The 25,914-nt window shown below is 46.3% G+C and overlaps 6 protein-coding genes and 2 non-coding genes across 9 annotated transcripts; 4 read left to right on the forward strand and 4 right to left on the reverse strand.

Annotated features, from left to right (window-relative positions):
• Positions 1 to 183: 183 nt before the first annotated feature.
• E1B28_004220 (uncharacterized protein) lies at positions 184 to 1,843 on the reverse strand. The gene is made up of 4 exons (XM_043148682.1): positions 1,613 to 1,843; positions 1,270 to 1,558; positions 1,169 to 1,196; positions 184 to 1,107 (listed from the first exon to the last, which is right to left on the reverse strand). The coding sequence occupies exons 1-4, from the start codon at positions 1,688 to 1,690 to the stop codon at positions 450 to 452; spliced, it is 1,053 nt and encodes a 350-aa protein (XP_043013282.1). The 5' UTR covers positions 1,691 to 1,843; the 3' UTR covers positions 184 to 449.
• A 1,757-nt stretch (positions 1,844 to 3,600) lies between these two features.
• Positions 3,601 to 4,452, forward strand: E1B28_004221 (uncharacterized protein). Its single transcript, XM_043148683.1, has one exon. It carries the CDS (start codon positions 3,674 to 3,676, stop codon positions 4,121 to 4,123), a length of 450 nt encoding a protein of 149 aa, XP_043013283.1. The 5' UTR covers positions 3,601 to 3,673; the 3' UTR covers positions 4,124 to 4,452.
• Positions 4,453 to 4,545: 93 nt separating this feature from the next.
• E1B28_004222 lies at positions 4,546 to 4,635 on the forward strand. The gene has a single exon. It is a non-coding gene; the product is annotated as a tRNA-Ser (tRNA).
• A 133-nt stretch (positions 4,636 to 4,768) lies between these two features.
• Positions 4,769 to 4,860, reverse strand: E1B28_004223. The gene has a single exon. It is a non-coding gene; the product is annotated as a tRNA-Ser (tRNA).
• Positions 4,861 to 4,928: 68 nt separating this feature from the next.
• On the reverse strand, positions 4,929 to 6,850 carry E1B28_004224 (uncharacterized protein). Of its 2 annotated transcripts, XM_043148684.1 has the most exons (6): positions 6,529 to 6,850; positions 6,356 to 6,470; positions 6,110 to 6,298; positions 5,604 to 6,057; positions 5,154 to 5,559; positions 4,929 to 5,072 (listed from the first exon to the last, which is right to left on the reverse strand). In XM_043148684.1, exons 1-6 carry the CDS (start codon positions 6,743 to 6,745, stop codon positions 4,945 to 4,947), a joined length of 1,509 nt encoding a protein of 502 aa, XP_043013284.1. In that variant the 5' UTR covers positions 6,746 to 6,850; the 3' UTR covers positions 4,929 to 4,944. The 2 variants fall into 2 exon arrangements, with proteins under 2 accessions (XP_043013284.1, XP_043013285.1); XM_043148685.1 differs by having other exon boundaries at positions 4,929 to 5,559.
• A 1,061-nt stretch (positions 6,851 to 7,911) lies between these two features.
• Positions 7,912 to 10,829, reverse strand: E1B28_004225 (uncharacterized protein). Its single transcript, XM_043148686.1, has 11 exons — positions 10,403 to 10,829; positions 9,925 to 10,345; positions 9,839 to 9,867; positions 9,279 to 9,788; positions 9,018 to 9,225; positions 8,894 to 8,967; positions 8,644 to 8,838; positions 8,505 to 8,579; positions 8,300 to 8,448; positions 8,038 to 8,234; positions 7,912 to 7,983 (listed from the first exon to the last, which is right to left on the reverse strand). The coding sequence occupies exons 1-11, from the start codon at positions 10,592 to 10,594 to the stop codon at positions 7,964 to 7,966; spliced, it is 2,070 nt and encodes a 689-aa protein (XP_043013286.1). The 5' UTR covers positions 10,595 to 10,829; the 3' UTR covers positions 7,912 to 7,963.
• A 240-nt stretch (positions 10,830 to 11,069) lies between these two features.
• On the forward strand, positions 11,070 to 12,707 carry E1B28_004226 (uncharacterized protein; the record flags this gene model as incomplete). Its single annotated transcript, XM_043148687.1, has 3 exons — positions 11,070 to 11,712; positions 11,762 to 12,099; positions 12,157 to 12,707. Exons 1-3 carry the CDS (start codon positions 11,153 to 11,155, stop codon positions 12,705 to 12,707), a joined length of 1,449 nt encoding a protein of 482 aa, XP_043013287.1. The 5' UTR covers positions 11,070 to 11,152.
• Positions 12,708 to 13,268: 561 nt separating this feature from the next.
• E1B28_004227 (uncharacterized protein) lies at positions 13,269 to 15,607 on the forward strand. The gene is made up of 8 exons (XM_043148688.1): positions 13,269 to 13,962; positions 14,026 to 14,090; positions 14,150 to 14,284; positions 14,344 to 14,513; positions 14,567 to 15,098; positions 15,158 to 15,222; positions 15,276 to 15,403; positions 15,469 to 15,607. Exons 1-8 carry the CDS (start codon positions 13,797 to 13,799, stop codon positions 15,510 to 15,512), a joined length of 1,305 nt encoding a protein of 434 aa, XP_043013288.1. The 5' UTR covers positions 13,269 to 13,796; the 3' UTR covers positions 15,513 to 15,607.
• The last annotated feature ends 10,307 nt before the right edge of the window (positions 15,608 to 25,914 follow it).

Raw genomic sequence — 25,914 nt, forward strand, 5'->3', positions numbered from 1 at the left:
ACAAGACGCGTAAGGTCAACGAATTATTATTTCTTATGCGATGTTTGTCGTTGTTTTCCTTCGGTCAGTCGACCCGTTGCAGGGAACAAGCTGCCGACTGAGGAAAGAAGACCTGAAGCCAATGGCAAGTATGGTAAACCTTTCTGAGACGGGGAGTACTCGTTTTGTCCCTCTAACTTTTTACGAACGGAATGAATGAGAAATGTAGAATGTTGCGCACAGCACTGCGATAACTAGAATACACACACCCTTGAAAGTAAAAAGAGAAAAAGAAAAAAACATTAAATACGAAAGCGGACGGAGGAAAAAGACAGACAATCCAAAGACCAAGGGGAAACGGTGGGTCAAGGTAGGCGGGGGCCAGCTATTGCTACACAAGGGGCGTACAAATGGAAATTCCACCAAATAAAAAAAATCCATCCAACGAGAGAAAAAAGTTGTCTCACATCTCATGAACTTAGTCCCATTCGTTCTGCCAACGTCCGATCAACTCCACCAGAGTTATTCATCGTCGACGAACCAGGTCCTCCAGACCTCCTCTGATTCCTACTATCCCGCCTCGACCGGTTCCTATCACGATCTCTGTCTTTCTCCTGATCTCCTCTATGTGGTTCTCTCTCCCCCGCACGATCCCTCTCTCTTTCTTTATCACCCCTTCGTCCACCACCGCCCCCGCCGCCCTTCCTCGAATGTATTGGTGAACGTGGACGCGAGTACTCATGACCATCCACTTCCATGGAATGGTTGATATGGTTAACGTGGCTCGTACGAGACGAGCTCGACCGACTACGATGCCTCTGGCCAGAGCCAGAAGTAGAACCAGTAGCCTGTATCGATAAATTCTTCACCGCTGCTTGCCTGGGAGAGCGTGATGAACTTTTCTTGTGATTCTCCGAAAGTCTTGGTTTTTTATGTGCTCGAGGACCAGTAGGGGGGAGGCGGTTAGCATGAGAACCGGTCCCGATGCCGGTGCCATTGTGATGTGGATTGTTATGATGGTGGAAATTACGGTGGGAGTAAGATGGTGAAGAAGTGGAAGGGGTAGATTTGTGCGTATTGACAGTGTTGTGCGCAGCGAACGCGTCGTAAGACTTGTCGAGTTCGGTTCTTCGAGGAAAGGTTCGACGAGTGAGAGGCTAGGAGTTCACAGTTGAGAATAAAAACATACGAGAGGTTTGATATCGTTTGGTGAGATTCTAAATGATAGTTTTTTTTTTGTGGTGCAGATAATTAGTGGACATGGAAGGGCTGGACGATGCTGAAATGCACCTTTGAGAGTAGATTCCAGCTTAACCACTAGTCTCCTCAATGTCTGAACTTCCTCTTTTAATTGCCCAGTCTCTCCTTCCTTCAGAATATCATATAGTTGGTCGTTCTCCTCCTGCAGTAATCGTACTCTCTGCATTAGAGCTGCCATCGTCGTTCCCCCACTACCACTGGGCGCATTGTTATTTATGTGAGGCAAAAGAAGCGCAATAAGTGCAGGCGGTAGAGTGACGGGATCCGAAGTCGAGGGTGTAGCACTGGGTAGAAACTGTTGAAGGCGAGTTACTTGGTCCTGCACAAGATCATTAGCAGTGGACGCCAGATAGAAAGAAAACATAAGACATACACCAAGCTCCGAGATCTGTTTCTCCTTCTCGCGAAGTAGAATCTCCAGTTCGAGCTCTCTCGTGGCAGGAAGATGCATTTTCCGGACTTCAGACTCGGATAATGTTGTGGACCGCAACCTGGAGCAGTAGAAGTAAATCTCGAGATTCGTTTCCGAGATTCCAAAGCCAGCAAAAGGTTTGTCGCGACCAGGCAGTGAACGTCTCAGTTCAGGGCCTCAGGCTGCAAGAGGTGATGACGTAAGACAACACCCTCAACTCTTTTCTGCGTCAAGTCATCGCACTAGGTGTTACGGTTTCTGTGAGCGGTCAAACGTTCATTCCTCGATTCCAGTAATACGACATCTGATTGTGCAGCCCCTAGGTAGTGAATGAACTCGGATTTTTGTCCTAATCAACGGCTGATATGCCGGACATAAAGAGAAAGGAATACCAACTCTCTTCCGGCCAGCTTGAGGAAATACGAAGATGCCCTCTGCACGCCTTCTACCCTGAAAAAACGGCTATAAGATTCTGTTCCAATCCTCTCTCGATCTAGCAACGACGCGACTTACTTCAATATCCTCAATCAGAATGGTCCTGGAAAGACAAACGTCAAGACTCAATACGTAGTGGTGAATTTCACGTTGAATATTCATCCTCTCTTGAAAGGGAGTCAACGTCTCTCCTTTTGTGAAGGCAATCAATGACGCCGCCGTCCTCTTTCTTTGAAGAACGAAGGCTCAGGCAGGGACAGAAGCATGAGGCAAGTCCCATTGAACCTGTTTAGAGGACCTGGCCATCTTTTCCCCCCACAAAAAAAAAAACAATCACTGAGAGTGAATAGGAATGCCGCACGGTCATCGGCGAAGGAATGGAAATGGACCAAAATGACATGTTGACTCTCAGCGTTTTAGTTATCCGTTATCATTTCCACACTGAATGGTCGAAATTACTGGGGCTACTTGGTTCTTGAGGCTATTGCGGGATTCCAAAGAGTTGCGGGGATAATTGTGATATCTTGTATACTTATCACAATGATTCCAGGTCGCCATACATCCGCATTCCATATGCTGCAATGTACTTGGAGTCTTGTACACTAACAATGACTGTTCGACGTCTAGCTTGAACGTTTATCGTATGTATCACTTGGAATCACTGAAGACGGTTCGGCAATACTCTTGTACCGAGTCTATCCCCCTGCCTGCACGAACGACCGTCAGGTAATCTCGGGTCGCCGTCATTCGGTATGTGGTATGGTGTGCAGCATGTTTCCAGCTTACCAATTTACTAACAGCCTCAATAATAAAGATTTGAACTCATTCCGGAGTTCGACCCTTTCCTAGCACTCATGTTCGTAAGGAAGACTTTGGGCGGCGGTTCGACAATTAGTTTTTCAAACGGGCTCGGGCAGCGCTCATGAAACGCGACGGCCCCGTCGAATTGCGGCGGCAGTAGCAGGCGAAAGATCGCATCTGGAGAGTCGGTGTACAGCTAGGTTTGTTTGTTTTCCCAAAAGGTCCACGGTTAGGGCGCAAGAGTATGAGGCATAGACAGCCGTATCCGGATTGATCGTATATTGGGATGTAAGTTGTGATTGCGAGAGTGTTTGCATCGCTTCCCGGGGTTCCTCAGGTGCCTAGTAAAACTCCGCAGCTACTTATCCCCACGACTGATGGCTCCGAAGGCTCCGATGATTACAAGATGTGGGCTGGTATGAGCCCTTGGTGATCCCTGCTGGACAAGTCCAAGTCAGGGCTGGTGGATGTGAGTTGTCTGTTGTCCCCTTAGCGCGTAGTTTCCGTTTCCTTTGTACGAGTCGTCAGACTGCGACTGAAAGGAACCCTAGTGACGTTAAGCTTCAGGAAAACGCATGCCATACACTGGTTGAAGAGGACGGCGTTAAGACTGTGGTTTGCCTGCTATTCGCGGAAGCGGTTGCTCTTGGAGCGCACGTGTTCGAATCGCACAGGCGACGCAATTCACTTTTTGCCGAATGCTGTGGCAGTGTGGGAAACCGATCTGTATCTGCTTCCTCGATCTTACTTATAAACGTCAACTTTTTTTTTTCATGTGCGGCGACAATGTCCCTCTTCGTGCGCCCCCCATCGCCTCCTCCACGCGTGGCTACTCCTCCTCTGCAGTATCCCAGTCTTCCCCTTCCGCCACGCACAACTAGGAAATCAAAAAGCTGCGTGGATATCCGCGTCCACAATCATCAGCCTCCTCCATCCAGTCCGCGGTCTCAGCGTTCCAAACACCATGGTCCACGCTCACCAAGCCTCACATCGGCAGTCCCGTATCGTTCTCCACCAGCAACTCCTGCTCTAGCCACCCCTCCTCCTCCAGTACCACCCATTCCGGCATTTCTGCTCGCCCAGCCGGTCGCTCCCAAGCTCGCTCCACCGCCACCGTCAGCCCCAAAAAGGCTTAGAACAACCTCTGAGCATCCATTGAAAAAGCCACCATCCACCGCTCTCATGGCGTGCACACGATTCATGCCCTTTAGGAAATCTTCTACTGCTGTTCGTTGACACTAGGTCGGACCCTATCTTTTCATCTAACACCTTTTCATTTCGCTCATTGCCTCCAACAGACAACGCCACCATCAATTACTCCATTGTACAAAAACTCCTGACCTTTGTAGTATATCATTCCTTGTATTTCTTTTGAACGTCCCTTGTTTGCTTTCTTGTTCGGTATCGTATGTTTAATAGTTCGATAATGCTTTTACGACTACAATCTTCGATAACATCTTTCTTGGTGCGGATGCGAAGTGCTCCATTGTGTTATTTACATACCTTACCAAATACACTCGTAATTCCTTTAACGCATCTCCAGCGATTGTTAGGAGAGAAGCCCATTTCCATTTCAAAGTTCCGTTCCGTCTTCCATCTCCCGTTTTGTCGGCGCCGTCACGCGTCTCTTGAGGCCTCAAATTTTGGATATGCTCATCGTCACTTTGCCGGAGTGGTTAACGGGATCGCCTGCTACCTAGCTTAGCGGTTGCTCTTTGAGCGCGTGTGTTCGAATCGCACAGGTGACGATAAGACCTGAAACTTTTTTCTGCACACATTTTATGGTTTAATTTTGTTACTTGCACGTCTCAATTCGGAATCCGGAATCCGGCATTTCAACTGGTGCGATGGTTATCACTCGAGAGCATGAAAAAAAAGATTCGTCACCTGTGCGATTCGAACACACGCGCTCAAAGAGCAACCGCTGTATGCTTCATAGCAGGCGATCCCGTTAACCACTCCGGCAAAGTGACCTAACAGCATTGCTCTGGGGATATATATTATCAAGAGTTCACATCGACAAGCCAGGCTATTGATCAAAGTACTCGAGTTACCAACTAGCTGTCCTCCCCAACATCAGATGTAGCAGGAGCATTCAGATAAATACTCCTCTTCAACTTCTCGATATCCGCATGTATAATATCCCGACACCACATATCCAACTCGAGGTCGTTCTCATCGTAGCCTACGAAAAAAAAAAAAAAAATGGGAGTTCAGTTCAGGTTATTTTTTACATTTCAAAAAAACAAAGATCCCTCCCCCGCACCAAAAGGCTGTTCAATCTCCCCTCCAGCCGCTAGAAACCCCAAATAGATAAACGCCGCGATCCCGACCCCAAGGATCGTATACCACTCGAAATCCTGCACAAGTTGAAACGGTAAAAAGAACAAGTAAATCCAAACTGTGTGTCGGATGTGCACGGAATACACAAAAGGTAACGGAGTCGTTAGAATTTTGTCCAACACGCCCAGAGAGTCTTCTAACGTCGAGATGGACGATATCAGTCCACCGAGGGAGGTACCGGGCACTGTGCTACGTTCTTCGAGGATGCTGAACCATTCACTTAGGCAACGGAGGATTTCCCAGGGTAGGTTTTCTTTCGGTTGGCTTCGATGTTTGCCCAGAGAGGTTGTGTGGGTTCTATGAAGTCTGGTCTCGTCGCTGTCGCTGTCCTATTCAAAGTCAGCGCGTGAGCGGGAGAAAAAACCCCGAGTACCTTCTTCGACCACCATGCCCACACCTCAGCAAAAACACCTGCGAACGGTATCAACCCTCTCTCAATCCTCGTGTTCGTGTTTGAGGGAGGGACCCGTGAGGGCATCAGTGGTTGCGTCAACACCGAAGTCGTTGAACGGTTGCGGTGAAAGGCCCTGAAAGTTCCGTAGGCGTTGATGGGTGGGATATACGGGTCGTATTTTTGCGTCTCGATTCCGTCTGTGTTTGTAGGTCCTAAATCAAAGGACGTTGAAGCCTGGGGTGAGGAAAGCTGGATTGTTCGTACAGCCGTGGATTTTCCTTGGGCGATATCAGATCCTTCGACTTCGACTTCGACTTCGGTATATGTTTGGGTATCGCTACGATGTTCGTGAAGCGGCCTCACTAATCCATATAAATCCTCGTAATAAATCCCAGTTTCGCCACGTAAATAGTGTTTCAGCGCGACTGCGAATCTTTCGGAAGAGACTTAGCGCGTGAGTCTGGGCAGAAGGAAGGTAGGCACACCCTTCAACTAGATCCAACGCCATTCTCTTCTCCTCCATCACCTTTTCAATTTCAATGTCGCGTTCGATGCCTTCTTTCTTTGTCGTTGATAGTTTTGGAGGGACGTGTATCCAGATGAGACGCGCCATGGTTCGAGTGGTACGGATAACGTCTGACCATGCACCTCGGCCCATCCAATATCGGTCATATCTGGCAAAAAAGTCAGCTTCGTCCCCCAAAATCCGCCAGTAAAAGTAAACGACCCACCCACTCATCGCCCGATAACTAATCACAAACCCAATGACCACACCTAAAACCGTCAACAACACATTCGGAATCGCCAATGAATCAAAGTGGCGGACAATTTTGAGGTATACGATGACTGAGCACGTATTCATCAATATCATTTACGATACACTTCGCAAAACAAAAAAACGTACGAGCAGCAAATGCAGTATGCAACAAAACAGCTGGCCAGATTCTCCATATGACACTTCCACGGCCGATTGTCCATGCTACAGGAGCAATTAATAAATCCTTTGTGTTGATGTGGAACGCGCGAGACCGAGAAGGGGGTTGGGTGGACGGAAGGAGGGTGTGGTGGCCTGTAACGGAGCGTTTGGTTTTTAGTGTTGGATTCAAGGTGGGAAGAGACATGGTTGTGGTCTTCGTCTTCTCCCCAGTGAAGAAGATGGGTATAAGAGGAGGAAAGGCACCACGCCACGTCGACGTCTGAAATGTTCACATCGCAAGTTGTTCGGCGCGTTCAGTACCATACTTCAGTCGTGTTCAGACAAACGGTCCGGGAAGGCCGGACCGACTACTTATATTACTACAGAACGTACAACGCGGCTGTATCGTAGAAAGGTTCGCAGCCTCCAACTCAAAGACGATTCTTATAGGACGGGAATCGGATCAAGGCGGTCACTTGTAAGCATAACGTCTACAAAATTGAGCGACAGAACCGTGTCAAGTTGTTTGCATCTCGATCATACCTAGTATTACGATCAAATTTGAGCAAAGGTCTCTGGTAGAGTCGCTGCTGTAATTCAGAGGAAGGGATTTAGTTAAACTTAAAATAACAAGACTGGGGGTGACATCCATTGCGGCTCCGTCGTGGGTATTGCGAATCCTTCCCATTCAGTGCGAAGCAAGTGGTCCGCTGCAATAGACTATTGCGCTCAGAAAACAGAAAGGAGTAGAGCGTGGCGAACGCTATAATCCGCCGTGGAAAGAGTCGTTCCCTAAGATCGTCGCGATCTTGATCCCAATGATTCCTTTAATGGCTAGAATGGTTTTCGAGGTGGCTCTTTCAAAGTCGTCCGTGCTGAGTTGGTTCGCGAGGATAAGGGAAGGAAAGAGTTGCACTGGTCGAGAAGATTGCTTTGACAGTGAAGGGGGAGCTTCCTCGGAATATTTTAAATCGAAGACGGAAGTTTAACCAGCCACTCACGTATATAGTCAAAACTTCAAAGAGAGGTGTCTCCTGTTCTCCGTGTGTCCAGCTCAGAGCACTTTCTATCTTCATCGACCGACCTTTCCTGGAGTTGGGAAGGTCATGATAGACCTTCAACAGCTCGTCCTAACCATTCATGACGTCTGAGTCCTCGGATGATGTGCGTCATAAACGCACCATTTGTTCTGCCGTGGTAAGTATAACCCACTGAATTGCTACCGTAACAGACGTTAGCCACACATCGGTCAAAGCAACATCTTACGGGAGCCAGGCTCAGAGGTATAATGTTCGACTTGCACCACGGTGGTATGAACAGTTTGCAGCGATACTGCACGATCGCGCTCCTTGCCAGCTCGAAAGTTCATACTGTTCGTACATGTTGTTTTGCATTCGTTCAATAACCTACACAAGAGAGCCAATTACAGAACTAACAACGCCACTGCCAACGACCGTTCAGTACGAGAAGAGGGAAAAAAGAAAGAGGGCTGCTCACAATGTCCGCCTACGACGGGTCTCGCTCTGAAGCCTTGAGAAACCCCATTCGTCGTTTCGTACCAGTCACTGAGTGGGACGTTGTTTTTGCCGCTGGCAGCGTAGCTTCGGACACGCGATATAAACAGATCACGCGTACTAGTGGAGGTGACAAGTCCGGCGGTGTAGATTTCCCAGTCGGATTTGGTGTACGTATGACTAGACACGAAAATGCAATCAGTCGGTATGTGTGACAGAAGAAGAGATATCAAATCGTTCCGTACCGAGTGTCTAACGGTACACCAAACTGTTGCGAGACAGTGTTATACCATGCAGTCTGCAAATCGTATATAGATTGAGGGAACAAGTTCAACTTGAGAAGCTTGTCGGAATAGAGGTTGTATGAAAGGCCCCAGCTGGCATCATTGTTATACTTGAGGAAGGCGATGAGATACCATGATCGGATGAGAAGGGGTGAATACCACTTACCGCCAAGGTCAAATGTGGACCCGTCTTCGACTTCGCGAACCCTTGCCAACGGGTGACATAATCAGCAGCAATAGACTGGAGGGAGGAAATATCAGATCCATGTCGTCCTAGCCATAAACGAGTGCAATCGCGTACGTACACTGTAATTGTTCGCACCATTGGTATCTCCAAGCCTACTAGCGATCACAGACATCGCCTTAATACCGATGATCCCTTTGATAGCCAAGTTGGTTTGATTGGCAAGCGGGCCAGCGAAATCATCAGTGCTAATCTGGTTGGCAGGGATGAGAGAGTCCGTGATGAGGAAGTCGGTAAATTGTGCAAGGAGGGACCGCTGTTTGTTGGAGTTGAATTTGGAGTTGCAATGAGCGTAAACGAGTGGTGCTCACATATGTAGTTAAATGAGAGTTGTCGCCAGTCTTTTGAGCGTAACTCAACGCCATAATAACCATATTTCCACTCTCTGTCAAACATGAATGATTTATTGAACACCTAAGCGATCGGACAGCGCACCTTCAACAGGCATAGCTTCATCCCTACCATCGTTGTGACCAGTAGCGTGCGGGTAACTTGAACCAATATCGTGAACACACCATTTGTTGGGGTACAGTCCGCTCGCTTGATATCTGAGTATTCCCTCGAGAAGGAATTTACCTAGTTGTGGATTGGTATAAAGGAAGATGGGCCAAGCAGGGAAGATGACATCCACTGTATTTGTGTTCTAGAAAGTGGAAGACTTAGAAAGAGTTCACAGGATTTTAACCGAGTACTCACCCCGTCGCTGGAGATTTCCTTCATGAAGACAATCACATCACCAGTATTCCACGATCCGTCACTATTCTTCGCAATAGTGATCTCAATGGAGCCTAAGGACTGCCTGATTGACAGTGAAACGATTGAAGCGTAATCGGCCGAAATCTTGGTCGCGTCGTTGTTGACCTTGGAATCGAAAGCATTGGCACGAGAAAGAGCACCGGAGAAATCATTGATGAAGGAGGTGATAAGGTCCCCAGTGGTACTAAACCGACTCCAGAAAAACAAACTCCTATCTTGCAAGGCGCCTCCTTTGACGATGTATTGTATAGCTGGATCACGGACGTGGCCCACGGTGAAAAGAACGCTGCCGCTCGTAACGCTTCCGAGGTCATGGGCAAGACCGAAAACGGGCCAGTTGTTGCTAATAGCTCGGAAGTTGGTGTCACGGGTATTTGCCAGCCGGCCATTTTGAATGAATTGCGCACGCACGGTTACATCGGCACCCGTTTGAAAGGTTGCTCCGCCAGTCTGAATTCCAAAATGAGTGAAAATCAAACAAATAAATGCCGAAGACGAACATTGGGAGTAGAGTAAAAGGCAGAGCCATCTAGGGGAAGAAAAAGGATGAGACATCGATTAAACTGAACGAGCACCTCATACTTACACTGAGTATGGTCGTTCACTTCTCCGTATCGGGTTGGAGAAGCCAGCTGCACCTGATGCGTCAGGATTGTGCCAGACGACGTATTCCAGTTGGCAACCAATCCATTATCACCAGAAACCCACTCTGCACTGATGTCAGAGTAAATCTGAACTGAGTGCGCGCGTCCGTCTGTGGAAGACGCAGATACGGATAGATACGAGAAAGGAGTAGACTGTTTAACAAGGTCTGTAGGCTCAACGGGGCTGAGGAAGTTAACCGTGAGATCTACTGGACCGGCTGAGAGAACGAAGGTGCTTTGAGTTGCGGTGAACTTGAAACTCTTCTGCGTCGCCTTCGTAAAGGTAGCATCAGGAACGCTAGGAGCTCCCAGCCAACTGTACGCTGTTCCATCGACCTTAACAAAACCAGCCCAGCCCAGTATCTGAAGCATTTCAGAGTTATTATAAGAACACAGGAAATTACAAAGGAGTGAACGTACCTGACCAGTCCAGAAAGTTGGCCATGCGTCGTTTAACGCAACTCCAGCTCCTTGTGGAAGCCAGGCTGACAGGTACGGTGTACGCACCGCTAAGGGGATAGACGGAGGATTGAATGGTGTCGCTGTCCAACTGAGTGCCCGGACCTGCGCAACGAGCAGCACAATCAAGCTGAAGAGTTGGCTGAAGAACATGCTGGTGGATGGGATTCCGACTTCAGATGGCCGTGGATTTATAGCAAAGCTGAAGCTGAAAAAAGGGACGACTGTTTATCACGGTACCATGAGCGCATGGTTACAGATCATGAGATGGAGCTGACACGGAAAGAAGACAAAAATAAAGTAGTGAAATTGGTACATTCTTCTCGAGCCGTTCCCCTTGCAAACGCGGGATCATGAAATGAAGGCATGGTCAAGTGAAGGAGTGAGAGGATCCGTGACCTTTCAATTACGTTGCACACAGTCCTTCCGTGTCTGGCTGAAAGAACCTTACGGAAACCCGTGTTCAATACGGTACGCCTGGGGGCTTCTGAACGTATGACTTAGGAGCGGCGCACCAGACATATTCAGTTACGAGTTTCAAAATCATATTGCCATACAGATTGTAAGAGCCGTGGATATAAAAGTTGTACTCGTTTCGGAGTTCAAACCGTTTCCATAAGCACGATTTCTGCTCAGTACCATCATCATCTCATCGCGTTCTATACCGACTCCAAAGCTATTCTATTCGTTTCATTACTATCTTCATCTACGATGAGGTTCTTAGACCTCTACATTGTACATTTGGCCTCCTTTGGTGTCCTCCAAGCCATATCCACTTCTTCTATCATCAGTTCCACGCCCGCTGTGCTCTCAGAGCAATCTGGTTCGACCTCTAGCTCTTCTTCATCGTCGAATCAAACACCATCCAGCTCCTTCACTTCGGCGATAACTCCCAATAGTACACAGAGCCCTACTCCAAGCTTCAACAACACATCTCTCGAAATGAATCAATGGTCGGTTCACGATAACGAAGCCGTCTTCAACGTTCCCAAGATTGAAATCACTGCTCTCAACGGCGATGAGCTCTTTGTAACGACTGATCTCTATCTCGTCATGGCGTATTATTCTAGCTGGCTCTCGGACATCCTTCCACCAGATGAGATTGACTACAGTAGATTCGATATCGTCTTCTATGCCTTCATCATCCCTGACTCCAGTCATAACCTCGGATTCGCCGGCGAGTCCCCTGACGTCTTGACGCAGTTGGTCGATCACGCCCACAAACATGAGAAAAAAGTCCTAATTAGCATTGGGGGCTGGACTGGAAGCGCGTAGGTCTTTTACTGAAACACTTTTGAGCCTGGCTCATGGACTTGATAGTCATTTCTCATCTGCTGTTGAAAATGAAGAGCAAAGGCGGCTTTTTGCGAATAACATCGATGACTTCTACCGCAAGTATAATCTTGATGGCATTGATATCGACTGGGAATACCCTGGACGTCAAGGAGACCCTGGCAATGAACTTGACTCTTCCGATTCCGCAAATTTTCTCGAATTCCTGAAACTTCTGCGATCTGTTCTACCGCCTAATGCCAAGATTACTGCCGCAGCCACTACTCTACCTTTCGCTGGCCCTGCTGGACAACCTATGGAGGACGTTTCAGAATTCGCAAATGTCCTGGACTGGGTTCTGCTCATGAATTACGACACTTGGGGAAGTGAGTCAATATCAATACAACTATCAAGTGAAGTCCTTTCAAACAGTTTTTCCGTAGCAACTTCGAACCCAGGTCCGAATGCGCCCCTCTCTGACACTTGCAACAACTCCACTCAATCTGCTTCAAGTGCAGCAGCAGGATTCAATGCCTGGACAAACGCTGGATTTCCGGCTCGTCAGCTCGTACTTGGTCTGCCTTCCTATGGATACATTTCAGAGTCGACCCAGACACACCTCCGTACTCGTTCTGACGGACCATCAGTGTCGGATTCCGATGACTTTACTCGATTGAAAATCCCTGAAGGAGGCGATCAAGGCTCAGTATCCGTTCGAGAAATGGTCAAGCAGGGTGCACTCGTCCAGAACGGTAGCGAACTGACAGCCGCTGGTGGATTCACAAGTGAATGGGATGAATGCTCCTCCACACCATTTTTGCGTTCTCAGAAGGCAAAGCAAGTTGTTCCGTTTGACAATGCTCGATCAATTGGGATGAAGGCGGAGTTTGTGAGACGGACTAGAATGAGAGGAGTGAATTTCTTTGATTTGCAAGGTGATACCAATAGCTATGTGCTAGTCGACGCTGCAAGAAGGGTTCTCGGACGTTGTTGATAGTGGGTAGTCATTGAGGTTTTCTCGTTCCCCTTTCTTTGAATGTCGTATGGTGTTGAGTACTTGTAACTTCTGGTACGGGGACCAGCAATGTATTTTTCTCACGACTTTTGAAGTCAGTCCTCGCAATAGAAGACCTTTCGTCCAACTTAGTCTCCAACGAGGTCCAACAAAACCTATCAATGAACTGTCCGACTCCCTGGTGAGCTTCAGCCACTGTAGCTAGTGGATCCATCTATAGCTAATGGTACTTATATACTTAGTTACTTATTAGGACTTAGCAACGTAGGCATGAGTATCAGCTATCAAAGATCCGGCCATAGAGTCGGAACCTGAAGGAGAGCTAGTTGTTTTACGTAGTGCTATGCTATTAGTAGTTACCGGGCTCGCTGTATAAGTGATGCGGAACTTTTTCCACCTCCTCCACTTTAGGTAGCCTTTATCACAGGATGAATCCCCGTTCACCAGGATGGCAGAAGGCGTTGTGGTCGCGTGGCTGCTCGGAACATTCCGTTGCCGACACTGCTCGGCGCCTCCGGTGATTCCCTCACTACCGTCGCTCAATTCGAGCCATAGAAGATCCCGCCCACCCAGCAGCGTGATCTTCCTGCGTTCCAGGCCTAGCATCTCGTTACGAGCGAAACCGAAACAACAGCGCCCAACCGAGGTCGAAATCAACAGTATTATTCGCACCGAAAACCAGGAATTCTCACTCGAAATCAAACCTGCAGGATGAAAACCAATCCTTTATTTCCTCCATATACAGCACTGATACAATAGTGCGGATGGAATCAAGTCAGCTACAACAGGCTACAACCCATCTGAAAGGACACTGCTTCAGACAGGTCCGTGGCGCTTCCAGCAAGTCAACAGCTGATGGAACCTTTAAATTGTGACATCGTGAGGAGCCATGAAGATCCCAGATCGCGGTAGCAGTAGCAACGATCTGCAAAGTACAGCATAAAAAGATTGGTTGGATCGACTTCAAGTTGTTCCAAACTTTCTTCTCAACGGGTTGGTCTCACTTTCACTTCCTTTCGTTTTCGCCTTCACTCCTTTCTCTTGTCTGTTGTATTCGTTTCTGGAACTATGAAAGTTTCTTTGGTCATCATTCATGCTGCTATCCTCTTCTCTTCTGCTACCTTCGTGATCCCTGTAGGACGGGGGTTGCGTACCTTGCATGCCCGCCAGCGCGGCGGCAATGCCACTGTGAATATGGGTCCTGCCTCGAGAGGCTCAGTCGGAGCAGCATACTGTATGTCCTTCCTTCCAGTTCGACAAGAACCTTTAACGCCAGTCCTGACCGCATTTCCTTCAGTCATCACAAACGAGCCTAATGGAAACTTCATAGTTTCTGCAGATATAAGTCAGGACGGAAAACTGGTGGGAAACTTTCCGGAAACCTTGCAGTAGGTGGAGAATGCTCACGCTCGATTGGACAGACTCTTCGTCAGGCAATCTCCGCAGGAGGATCTGGTCTTCACGGAAACGACGGGGGAGCTAATGGTCCTGATCCTCTCTTCACACAAGGTGCTGTCAAAGTCAGCGCGGCTGCCAATATCCTTGCAACAGTTAATGTATACCTTTTTCTCCAATGGAGGAAAAGTGATCCTTACCATTTTTCACCTTTCATCAGCCTGGGTCGAATACCATCTCAGTTTTTAATATTGACCAGAATGACCCTGCGACTATTGCACCCATCGGTGACCCCATCGGGAGCGGCGGAGAATTCCCCGTATCTGTCGCATTCAACAAGGCCGGTGATATGCTGTGTGCCCTGAATGGGGGTGAAGTTAATAGCGTCAGGCGAGTAAATCAGCCATGAAACCACCGCCCGCAACATATTGACTCGATTGCAGTTGTTTCAAGGTTGATAAGAATGACGGGCTCGTCCCCGCAGCCGGGACAAACCGACGACTCGACCTCAACCAGACGACACCTGCAAATGGCCCTGCGGGTACCGTCAGCCATGTGCTGTTCTCTGAAGACAACAAGCAGCTGGTTACATCGGTGAAGGGAGTCCCGCCCAACCCTGGGTTCCTGGCGGTGTGGGACGTAAACCAGGACGGATCCCTGTCCAAGAACTTCCGTTCCATTGCACCTTCCAAGGGCGGACTCCTCCCATTCTCAATGACCCTCATCCCTGGGAAGAATGCTATATTGGCTACAGATGCTGGCGTTGGATTCGATATCTTCGACTTCAGTGCCTCGGAAAACAAATCTACAAGTGTCGCAGCAGGCAAATCGTCAGTTGTAGCCATTGACGGACAGAAAGCGACCTGCTGGTCGAGCTTCAGCCCCAAGACTGGCAACTTCTACTTGACGGACGTCGGGACGTCTCAGGTCACCGAAGTGAAAGTCGACGAGAATCTCAAGGGAGCAGTGGTGAAGGTGAGCGAGATGCGAGCCATATCGTTTCAAGTTCGTCTGCTCATCGTCTTTGGCTATAGCAATACGACCTGGGACAAAACAGCGGTACAATCGACAACGACATCGTTTCGATTGGTGGCAAAGAGTGCGTTTTTCGTTCGGATTGGAACCTCGTAGTCCTGACATGATATCTCATAGTTTCATGTTTGTGTTGTCCGCCAACGCCACTCGAGTTGACGTCCTTTCGCTTGATGCCCCCGGACAGGCGAAGAACATCCAGAAGCTCGATATTGCTGGGCCAGCTAAGGCTGCGGGGCTGAAGATCAGTGCGTCCTGAATCTTTTGCAATTATCAAAACAAGTCAACACTACATACTGATTACCGGTAACAGATGGTTCCAACCTTCAAGGGATGACCACTTTCATCAAGAAGTGAGACAGTGAAGAGTGACGCGTCTTCGTTGTGTATTTACTGTAACAATATCGATCGACGATAAAGTGTATTTACGAGGTCTGGCCCGTTCATTTAGTGCTCCGATTTGTCCGAATTTTGGCTTCAGCGCGTGGGGCCTGTTCCCTGCCTTCCTCGAGATATATGGTACCTATGGGGCTGTAGATGTTTGTAAAATTTTAAGGAAATTTCAAGCTTCAGTTGGTACGTAGAGGCGAACACACTCCCGAACTTCAAGGCTTTCTGAATTCCGTATCCATTTCAACACAATACAGGCTCCATTTGCCTGTGCATGAGCGAAGTCAATCGAGAAAGCAGCGATGGTTCACATAAACCCAAGGCCAAGTTTTGACCGGACCGGTAGTACCCTTCGGAAAGAGCATACATGGTCGGGATAGCTGTAACGGACTTTTAGATGTTCAACGTGGAATTGATCTTCTTTGTCGATGATCCTGAACTTGATACCGTCAAGGGCGCAGAGGGGATCAGCAGGACCACCAACCTGTAATGGAGGTGTAAAAGGTGTAAATCGGTGAAACCAGACGATAAGAACAGGAAGAGTATCTGAGTTGGTCATTGAACAAACCGAGAACGGCCGCAGACATCTTGGTCGATTATAATCAGTACCTCATCACAAAAATCGGGGGGACTGGGTACGGGTATATCCCACCATGTCTGCAGGATCTTGTCCTGGATTGTGGGTCATTAACCCGTCAGCTGACGTAGCGCATTATATAGGATTATACGGGGTGACCATGAGAGGGGTAAATCGTAATTATTACCATATTCTTGTCTAACGTTGTACTATCGTTGACCCTGTGTTTTCAAGTGGGTAGGTGTTTTCAAATCCACTTTCCTCCCTTCCTCCACACTTTGCATGGTCTCAGTCTTCAACGGAATGAGTTCCTATGGTATTTTTCTATAGATCTACGTAGCTACTATTTTTTCAATAAAGTGTTTTTATCTTTAAAAAGGTCAATGTTTTTGGTGAATCACATAAAAACCTGACAAATGAGGTTATTTCCCAGGCGCACACCACGAATATCTTCTCGATACCAGATATTTTACCTTGGTGTGATACTAGGATATCAAAACTTCGATTTAAGATGATACCGCTCGTGTACGCAGGTGGAGGAAGATGTCGAAAGAAGATATCGAGTGAAGTGTGACACATCTGCTATCGATCAGTCGGAGTTACAATTTGGTCGTATACACCTGGACGCAGGAATGGCTATCGGCTGCTCTTCGGCAATGTGACATTATGTGACTAATATTTGAAAACACCCCGTTTTTCAGAGCTCCCTCTCCGGCACCTCTAGATCTCCACGTCCACTCAATAAAAACACTCCAAATTTCAGATTTAGCTAGTAGAGATACTGAGAGTCTGATATTCTTAAGCCAAAGAAGATATATCCATAGGAAATACAAGTCTGAAGTGCATCTCTAAAAATTTGAAAACACCTACACAGTGATAGTAATCTGTCCAACAGGTCGTCAGGTAGAATAATAATTAACCTATTGTATAATACTTTCACAGGTATTATTATTATTGGGAATTTAACTCCTTTTCTGGATCTGCTGCCTCGGGTAGAATTATGAATTTCCGGTTCTCATTAACCACAGCGCAGCGGAAATGCGGAAATTACAATCTACTTATTATCTATTATGTCGGTCAACTTAATGACATATTTTTTATTTCCTTTCTGAGATCAACTTAGTGACTTATTTGTTAAGTGTTATTTATTCTAAGGGCAAAGGACTTGGTGAGTTGTGCTTTGTTCTTTGCTATAATGCTTAAGGTCGAAATTGACCTGGTGTTAGCAATTTTGATTGCGTTACACGCGTGCGTAGGCTGCACTTCCTATACACAGATTAAGTCCCACGGTTGCAATCGGGTTTATGACATCTCACACGCCGTGGCGTGTCAGGCAGGCTATAGTCCTGCGAGATAAGCACATGTAAAAAATACTGGGGATTTATATGCCATGATGACAGAGTCGGAAATCAGGCAAGAAATGAGCTCCACAGATACCTTAATGGAAATCGTTCAAGGGATGACAACTTGTCATATTCCTGCTGAAAAGATGATACAAGCTTATATTGACACTGTGGGCAAAACCCCGCTCGTAAGCCATGGCTTACGAGTTTAACTCGTTAGCCATGTGGTGACCTGTTCGGTAACCAGTTCGGTAACCACGTCGTAAGCCAACGCATTGATCGATGCCGAAAATTTTCCACCGGCTAGATAAAATTGGTATTCATATCACATGTTCTCATGAATTATTTCTAGTAAAACTCGTGTAACAAGATTGATCAATTCTTGCTGCCTTTCTCCCTCCACCTCCACTCATTGAGTCACTTCAAAAGTAAATATCTAAAATCAAACAGTAGGGGTTATCAAAACCTTCTTATATTTGCATTAACTAATTACTTCATCCTAGTTCCTCTCTCAAGTGTTTTTTTCACTGCAATTTCACTGCATTACAATCTGTTGCTGGTTCAGTAGTGCAGGTATTTTTGAACTAGTAGAACAAGGCTATATTCAATCAAGCCCCATCCAGGCCCTTTGTTCGGCTATTGACTAGGGGTCTCTGTTTGAAAGTGACGGTGCGGGAAGTTGGTGTGGCGGAACTGCAAAAGTGTAGATTTTACGATCTCTGCATAATTGCTGTATAGTTGCCCCCAATTTTGCTTCCATTAACGCCTGTTGTCTTGCGCCGATTTCCTAGCTTCATCAATACTTGAGTACTTGAGCCCTTAACATAGATTTCTACATCTGTCCATCACCTACTCTCTGCTGTTCTCCCTTGAATCTGCTATCTGGAGCAGACAAATCACTGTCCATCATCAATTCAACATCCACACTTCATCTACTATCTATCCCACTCTCTATATCCAACAATTTTGCGCAGTTATCATCATGCCAAGCAAAACAACTATATGCGTATGTCAGAAATGCAAGTTGAAAACTTTTACTAGGGCTGGTAAATCCTTTCCTGGACAGAAAGTCAGTTATACAACACGTCAGCGACATATAGTCAAACATGGACATGACTCTATTACTGCTTCTATGGCAACATTACCAATTATATATCCACCACCTTCCCCTCCATTCTCACCACCTACTCCTCCATTTCCACCGCCTTCCTCTCCATCCCCACCACCTTCCTCTCCATTCCCACCATCTTCTCCACCATTTCCTTCCACGACCTTGCACTCATTACAGTTGCCATCATCATCATCACCACCACCATCATCATCATCATCACCATCAATGCCACCATCACCACTATTGGTTGATGAGAGTTTTATTGGTAGGTTTAGATAATTTACGACTTAAAAATTATACTGAGCTTCAATTCCAGAAAGTGAAATTTCCATCGTAGGACAAATGGTTTGCTATTTGGCTGCCTGGCTTTATTTACAAGCAGGCACTAGCCGTGAGGCAACCAATATTGTTCTCAAGAGCCTCAAACTTATCTTTGAGATATGCTTTGGAGTTTTTTCATTATTTCTCCTTACACTTGGTCATTCAACAACACTTCCTTCACCTAATATTCCACATGACATTCGCACTGCTCTCAAACATCTCAATCTTGAGCCTGTTCTTATTTGTAAGGCATTATGTCCCAAATGTTGTTCACAGTATCCGTTGGACAATGTTCCTGATTTATGCACCTGGCGGAGCACTACCAAAGGCCGCCGCCAGTGCAAGGAGCCCTTGAAAGAAAGAAGGAGAACAGGTCATGGCTCGAAAATGGTTCCAAAGCATATTTATAGAACCCAGTCATTTGAATCATGGATCAAATTCTTTTTATCCCGTCCTGGCATCGAAGATATAATCGACAAGTCCTATGGTCCACACCATTCTCCTGATAGTAAAATACATGCTATATGGGAGAGTCCTGCATGGCACAGTATTCCAAACTTCTCCTCAAAGGACAACCTTGTCTTTGGTCTTTACATTGACTGGTTTAATCCATTTACGAACAAGATCGCAGGAAAAAATGTATCCTGTGGCGTTATTCTTCTCTGTTGTCTCAACCTTCCCCCTGATATCCGATACCTTCCAGAAAATGTCTTTATTGTTGGAATCCTTCCTGGACCACATCCCCAAGATGCATTGGCTATGTTTCAGATACTCGAGCCATTAGTTGCAACTCTAACCTCATATTGGCATGGAAAAGTCATTAAAACCTTCCGTCATCCAGCAGGGATTGAGAAACATATTGCACTCCTTCCTTTAATTGCAGATTTAGATGCTATGCCCAAAGTTTCGGGGTTTCTTGGTCATAGAGCCAGGTTTTTCTGCACTTGGTGTCTTTGTAAGAATCAAGATGCATTTGAACTTGATATGTCCAAGTTCTCAAAACGTGATTCTGCTACTGTTCATCAGCAAGTAGAGGATTGGCGAAACACACAGACTGTTGAAGAGCGAAAAAAATTAGCAACACAATACGGAGTACGGTGGTCTCCTTTACATCAACTTCCATATTGGGATCCTGTCAATAATGTTGTGTTGGGGTTTCTACACAATACACTTGAAGGGATTCTTCAATATCATCTACGAAAGCTGTGGGGAATTGATACATCGGAAAGAGTGAAGGCAGTAGATCAGATGCTGGAAGCAGACATTGCCAAAGAGATGAAAGAGGAATATGAGGGTCTTACATCTGAAGAAAGCCAAACAGAGGATGAAATATTTTTTCAAGAGTACCAACAGCAGTATCAAAGTCAAACTACAAGCTCACAGTTCAGGGGTCATTCTTCTGAAAGTGATTCAGATAGAACTCCGACAAGCATTCAGGAGGTGGTAGACATTCTACGGGCTGCTGATAATAATAATGATGATGATGATGATGACTATGATGATAGTTCTTCAATTGGAAGCGATTCACACTTTGCTTTTACAAAAGAACAAATTCAAGCAATACGTGCTTGTATTCAGAATGTTCCACTTCCCTCTCATATCTCACGTCCACCTAAAAATCTTGGAGAACCATCACATGGCACACTTAAAGCAGCAGAATATCTCTTGCTTTTTACAGTGATATTTCCACTTGTTATACCAGAGCTCTGGTCCTCTTCGAATATGTCTACATTTGAGGAGGAACTTCTTGACAACTTTTATCATCTGGTTGCCTCTACCAATATTATTGCTGCATACTCGACTTCTGAACAGGAGGCGGATGCATATACATCTCATTATGTGGCCTACCGGACATCAAATACCCATCTTTTTGCCCAATCACGTTCTATGCCTAATCATCACTATGCTATGCATAATGGCGATCAGCTCAAGTGGTGGGGACCATTGTCTTTAATAAGTGAAGCACCAGGGGAGCGGTTGAATGGACAGTTTCAGCAAATTAAAACCAATCGACAGATGCGTAAGTTCTTACATAGGTTTGGAAGTTGCATTAATTGACAGTCTTCTTTAGATAGCCTTGATTACACTATGCTTCATCAGATGTGTGCCTTAGGGCGTCTGCGGGCTATTCTTCATGATCAACTCTTTCCAAACAATTCCAAGCTCATGGACTTATTTAAGGTCTTGAGTCCAATACCACCATCCACTATCAACAGTCACAATCGTACTATTTCTCCTTATGAGCAAGCTCAAATCCAATCAAAAAGTGCTAACATTCCATTGGATGACTATTCTCGAATTCTCAGTTATTTGAGAAGTACCCAGCATCATCTTAAATGGCGAGATTGGAATGACCTTCCACATCCCCCAAATTCAAGCATTCTTATTAGTATCGGAAAATCCTTGAAACATTTCCACCATGATGGGGCTACATTTAGCTGCTATGATACACATGATGGGAATAGTGCCATTCAGTTTTGGAATTATAACCACACTGAAAAGCTTACTGGTTTCATTACGACTATCTATGAGATTCCGTTGGGAGGCCTTGCTCGGATTTTTATGCTTGTCAATGTTCATGAACCACTACCACCTGAAGAGAGAGCAAAGTCTCCATTTGTTGAACGGCCTCGATTCAACACAACTATTATGGATGCTTGTCCAGGCAGAACTCGTGTTATCGAACCCTCATTTCTAATAACTCATGTTGTTGTCTATCACCGTCTTCCAGGTGCTTACAATATCAATCAAAAAATGCTGGTTGTATGCTCATCACTTGACCATGGTCGAAAGTAGAAATTAATTTAAACATATTGAACTTGTATCAAACAAGTTGTAAATATCATATAAATACAATGTGGAAGAATATATTTATCACCATATCCATGAGTCAATCATATTTGGTCTCAGCTGCTATATCTAGCATGACTGCACTTGACAAAACAAACCCAGGACAACTGTCTGATCACAGCTCCGAATAGGTGAATTCTCCCAATTCCTATCAACAACTCTTGGGTGGTCGTAAAACGTTTTATATGCCTTCATCTTCGACCAATACATCTCCCCGTCAGAATTTAAGTGGACTACTACCTACTCCAATCACGCATCGTTTCCCTCAATTCAGGAGAAGAAATTCCATTGACCTGGCAATGTTTGTGCTGACTCCACCACCATTGAATCGTCGACCTTCTGCCCACAGACGCCCCTCAAACTCTATCATCTTGGACTGCTGCAATATAACGATATCCTCCAGCTGGGGGCATGTACATTACGTCAATGTAGACTTTGCTAAATAACGCAACTGGCAGTGATACTGTAGGGGACTTTTCGAATTTCTTTAGGCTCCCAATCTGACATTCATGACAGGATCTGATGTGGTGATTGACATCATTTCATAAGTGTGGCCAATAAAACTGGGTGCGGAGTAGATCATACACTGCTTGCACCCCCTTGTGCCCTAATCGATCATGTCCTAAGTCGAGTATTTTTAAGCGTTTTTCAGGGTCTAAAATAACAAGTTGGGGCTGTCCATACTTGTCATGTCGAAATAGACGGTCTCCATGCATGTGAAACCGATTTGCTTGTTTTAGAAAACACTTCTTCTCCTGAACAGAAGGAAAGTAGGGTGATTCTAGTGTTCGTAGAAAATGCCACACTTGGTTCAACCATTGTTCTTGAGATTCTCGGGATACCATCACCATAGAAGGAAGTTCTAGAGGATGACATTTAACTTGGTGTCTATATGGCATTTCAGAAATGTTTCCAGAAAGGTAGTTGAATAATGCCACATTATCCAGCCATGAGTCATCATCACTAACTCCAACTTCACCCTCTTCTAAGGGTCGGCGGGATAAGGCATTGGGACCTTTAAAATGGGTTGCAGGGACATGCACCAGTTCAAAGTCAAACAGTAATATCCCTTGTATCCATCGGTTAATAGCCACATTAGGTTGAAGATTGGGGTCCTTGAGCATTCCATGGATATATTTGGCATCCACTTCTACACGCAGTTTCTGTACCCCAACTAAGTATATTCTCCAATGTCGAAGTGCGCGGTACAGTCCAAACAGTTCTAATTTAGGCTGGGAGTAATGAGATTCTGTTTCGCTCATTGGTATGGATCCTAGTGTTCTCATCAGTCCAGGCTACCACTGGTTTGAAACCAAACTGCGAACCGAATTGCCAAAATGGTTCCATAAACGGTTTGCCAAAAAAACCAAATATAGAACGGTCAAACACCATGCTTTTCTGAAATTCAGCTGAGTACAGCCCCAATATAGGCCTACTTGTCGCACAGTATAGATGCACCCGTTCTATATTACAAGTGTATCCAAACATTGTTCATTCCAGTACAGTGATTACATGTACGATACACTCCATGCCACATCCTCCCAGTATCACTCATCTACATATTCACAATCTGAACCCTCTTCTTTAGGCAAGATTGCTTCCAACTGTTCACACTTGACAGTAAGTTCTTCAATGAGATTAACCTCTCTACTCGTTGTGTTAGAACTTATCAACAAAAAAATATAATATAACAACACACTTGTCCAGCATCTCCTTGATTCTTTCCAGTGAGCTTTTACTTTCCTTGATCATTGCCTTCACTCTTTTGATACGGGGCCATTTGCAGTCACATGGAACGTGACTCTGCCAATGAAGCCTACGTTTCTCCCTTTCCTTACGATATTGGGCATAGGCAGGCCGTAAGGATTCGTGAAGTTCCCATTCATGATGTTCTTCCAGCTGCTGCTTCCCACGCAGTGATTCGGCGAGCTGATCTTTGTACAAGAGGAGCTGGCATGACATGTCAAACACTGAGGTACGTGAGTTGATAGTGTAAACGAGTCAATAAATTTAACATACCTTCGCTCTTGGTGAGTTGACGACTTTCCATTATATCGCAAGTGAGGAAGTGAGTAGACAAAAGAAAATGAGATCAAGATCATGATAATCAAGAGGAAAGACAGAAACAATACTGTGGGTCGTTCACGAACGCATGACCATCTCGATTCATGACCACGCCGAGTACCCCACTCAGTGACATTGACTGTATCAATGACATTTTGAAATGTTTCGTGAAAAAGTTCCCTGACAGTCTCATCGAACACGCTTCCAACAAAGATACGACTCATCAATCGCAACCATTGATAACGGTGGTCGTGGTTGCAGTACCAACTGCGCAGCTGCACCCTCCAGTTACCGCGGTGACGGGGACAATTACAAGTCACTACAGTACCGGTCACTACTCCACTAGAGACGCTGGAGCTGGCCACAGTGCGATTGTATTCCTCGACTGCACCATAATGACTCCCAACAACACAACGAGTACTCGGCCTCTTGCACTTTCCTTCAGGACGAATAGCTCACCTCCGAACGTGTTGGGAAGCACTGGATCAGTAGTGTACGTCTGGAATGAGGAGAACGCATGTGTGGCGTTTGTGACGTCCATGTCCCATGCGTACTGGAAGAAGGTTCCAGTGGGAGGAACGGCGTAGGTCTTCATGGTCAAGGAGGTCACGATGCCAAAGGAACCAGAGGAGCCACGGATTGCCTAGTCCATCATTGCTGATGGTAAGGATCACCCAGGGAGAGGGGTGGAGGGAAGACGACGGACGTACCCAGAACAACTCTGGATGTTGACTATTCGACGCTTCTACCAACAATTCCACCGATCATTACTGCCTTGGCAGGTGACCTTAAACGCAATAGTATCAGTAGGCTGCGACCACTGCGACTGTGGTTATATTGTATGCTTACTTAGAGGATGTGCTGGGATCTGATCTTGTTCCTGTTGCTACACTCATAGGGAATGTGCTGGTCAACGTCAAAGTGACTGGGATGCTTTTCACCACCGGTGATCCGTTTTCGGATGTAGTACTCAAAGAAGTAGATGTGATCGTGAAGACAGTAGTGGGGGACGGCGGTTCCGCAGGAAGATTCCTGAGGGTCGGAAATGGTGTAAAAGTTTGGAGAACGGTACCGGTGGAAGTTGACCTGAACACAGTTTAAGCGTAGGTACAACAGTTCGGACTTCAGAGGTCATCTTTGCTCCGCACAGTGAGAGCTGCTTCGTGGGCTTTCGCCCGGCTACAGGAGGTTCGGATTCCTGAGATCTTCGAAACGACCCAGATAGTCATTAATCGCAGTTTGGGGCAGTTAGAAGACGCTGGTGATAGCGACGAAGATGATCTCTCTCGTGTCTTCCTTGGTGCTGCCTCAGACGGGCTGGAACGCATCTCACTCATGCTGAAGTCCGATTCCATAGAGCCTGCGTCCAAGAAAAAAAAAGAGCGATGGGGAGAGATGGAATGTAGTCGCCACTTCTCCACGGCGTCGCAACATATGTAAGATCCTTGGGTTCGGTAAGACCTTGTATTGCAGGAAAACAGATAAGAATAGTGTTACACGAAAAAAGACGTTTAATAGCGTACCGGGTGCGCTTACTGTACCTCAGATTCGTTACCCAGTCCCTACTTCTTTCCACTCGCCCTCGTTACACGTTGTATCGTTGCGCTGGTTCGTAGTTGGGTTGTTTTTGGCTTCCTTGGTATGTATTGAGTCGTGTCTTCCTTCTTCAAGACTTGTGAGTAACTCTGTGAATATGCTATAAGAACATACCGAAGACGAGATAGGATGAGGAGCGATTATAACTGCGCGCGGCCTCTGTGATGGTGGAAGGGAAGGTTTGGTGTGGCTGCGCTGGCCAAAAGCAGTAACCTAACTCATTAAACCTATCCACATACCATGAACACCCTCCAAGTAAGATACGAGGCTCGGAGAGCTCAGGATATCTCAGCCAGTGACACAAAAGGCTGGATATATGTTTTGGTGGGGAAGGAGGCGTTTGTGAAGGCGGGGAGAACGAATAGTCCGGAACGCCAATTGAAGGAACACCGGAGGAAGTGTAAGATGGATGAAACGGAGTTGACGGAGGCGTATAAGGTGCAAGTCCGTTGGGTCAATCGTGTAGGTGAGTCAGAAAAGTTTCATTCGACAGTCTTTACCTTATGA

Source organism: Marasmius oreades, chromosome 2 (assembly GCF_018924745.1).
Source record: "Marasmius oreades isolate 03SP1 chromosome 2, whole genome shotgun sequence".
NCBI lineage: Eukaryota > Fungi > Basidiomycota > Agaricomycetes > Agaricales > Marasmiaceae > Marasmius > Marasmius oreades.

Coding starts and splice junctions, on each gene's coding strand:
- E1B28_004220 (XM_043148682.1), bottom strand. CDS start 1,690: ATGCATCTTCCTGCCACGAGAGAGCTCGAACTGGAGATTCTACTTCGC. Junction 1,559..1,612: donor AACAGATCTCGGAGCTTGGT/GTATGTCTTATG, acceptor GATCTTGTGCAG/GACCAAGTAACTCGCCTTCA. Junction 1,108..1,168: donor CAAACGATATCAAACCTCTC/GTATGTTTTTAT, acceptor CTTTCCTCGAAG/AACCGAACTCGACAAGTCTT.
- E1B28_004221 (XM_043148683.1), top strand. CDS start 3,674: ATGTCCCTCTTCGTGCGCCCCCCATCGCCTCCTCCACGCGTGGCTACT.
- E1B28_004224 (XM_043148684.1), bottom strand. CDS start 6,745: ATGTCTCTTCCCACCTTGAATCCAACACTAAAAACCAAACGCTCCGTT. Junction 6,299..6,355: donor AGTTATCGGGCGATGAGTGG/GTGGGTCGTTTA, acceptor CTTTTTTGCCAG/ATATGACCGATATTGGATGG. Junction 6,058..6,109: donor GCGTTGGATCTAGTTGAAGG/GTGTGCCTACCT, acceptor CTCTTCCGAAAG/ATTCGCAGTCGCGCTGAAAC.
- E1B28_004225 (XM_043148686.1), bottom strand. CDS start 10,594: ATGTTCTTCAGCCAACTCTTCAGCTTGATTGTGCTGCTCGTTGCGCAG. Junction 8,839..8,893: donor ACTCTCATTTAACTACATAT/GTGAGCACCACT, acceptor TCCAACAAACAG/CGGTCCCTCCTTGCACAATT. Junction 8,235..8,299: donor GGTGTACCGTTAGACACTCG/GTACGGAACGAT, acceptor TTTCGTGTCTAG/TCATACGTACACCAAATCCG.
- E1B28_004227 (XM_043148688.1), top strand. CDS start 13,797: ATGAAAGTTTCTTTGGTCATCATTCATGCTGCTATCCTCTTCTCTTCT. Junction 14,514..14,566: donor GGTGAAGTTAATAGCGTCAG/GCGAGTAAATCA, acceptor ACTCGATTGCAG/TTGTTTCAAGGTTGATAAGA. Junction 15,404..15,468: donor GGCTGCGGGGCTGAAGATCA/GTGCGTCCTGAA, acceptor TACCGGTAACAG/ATGGTTCCAACCTTCAAGGG.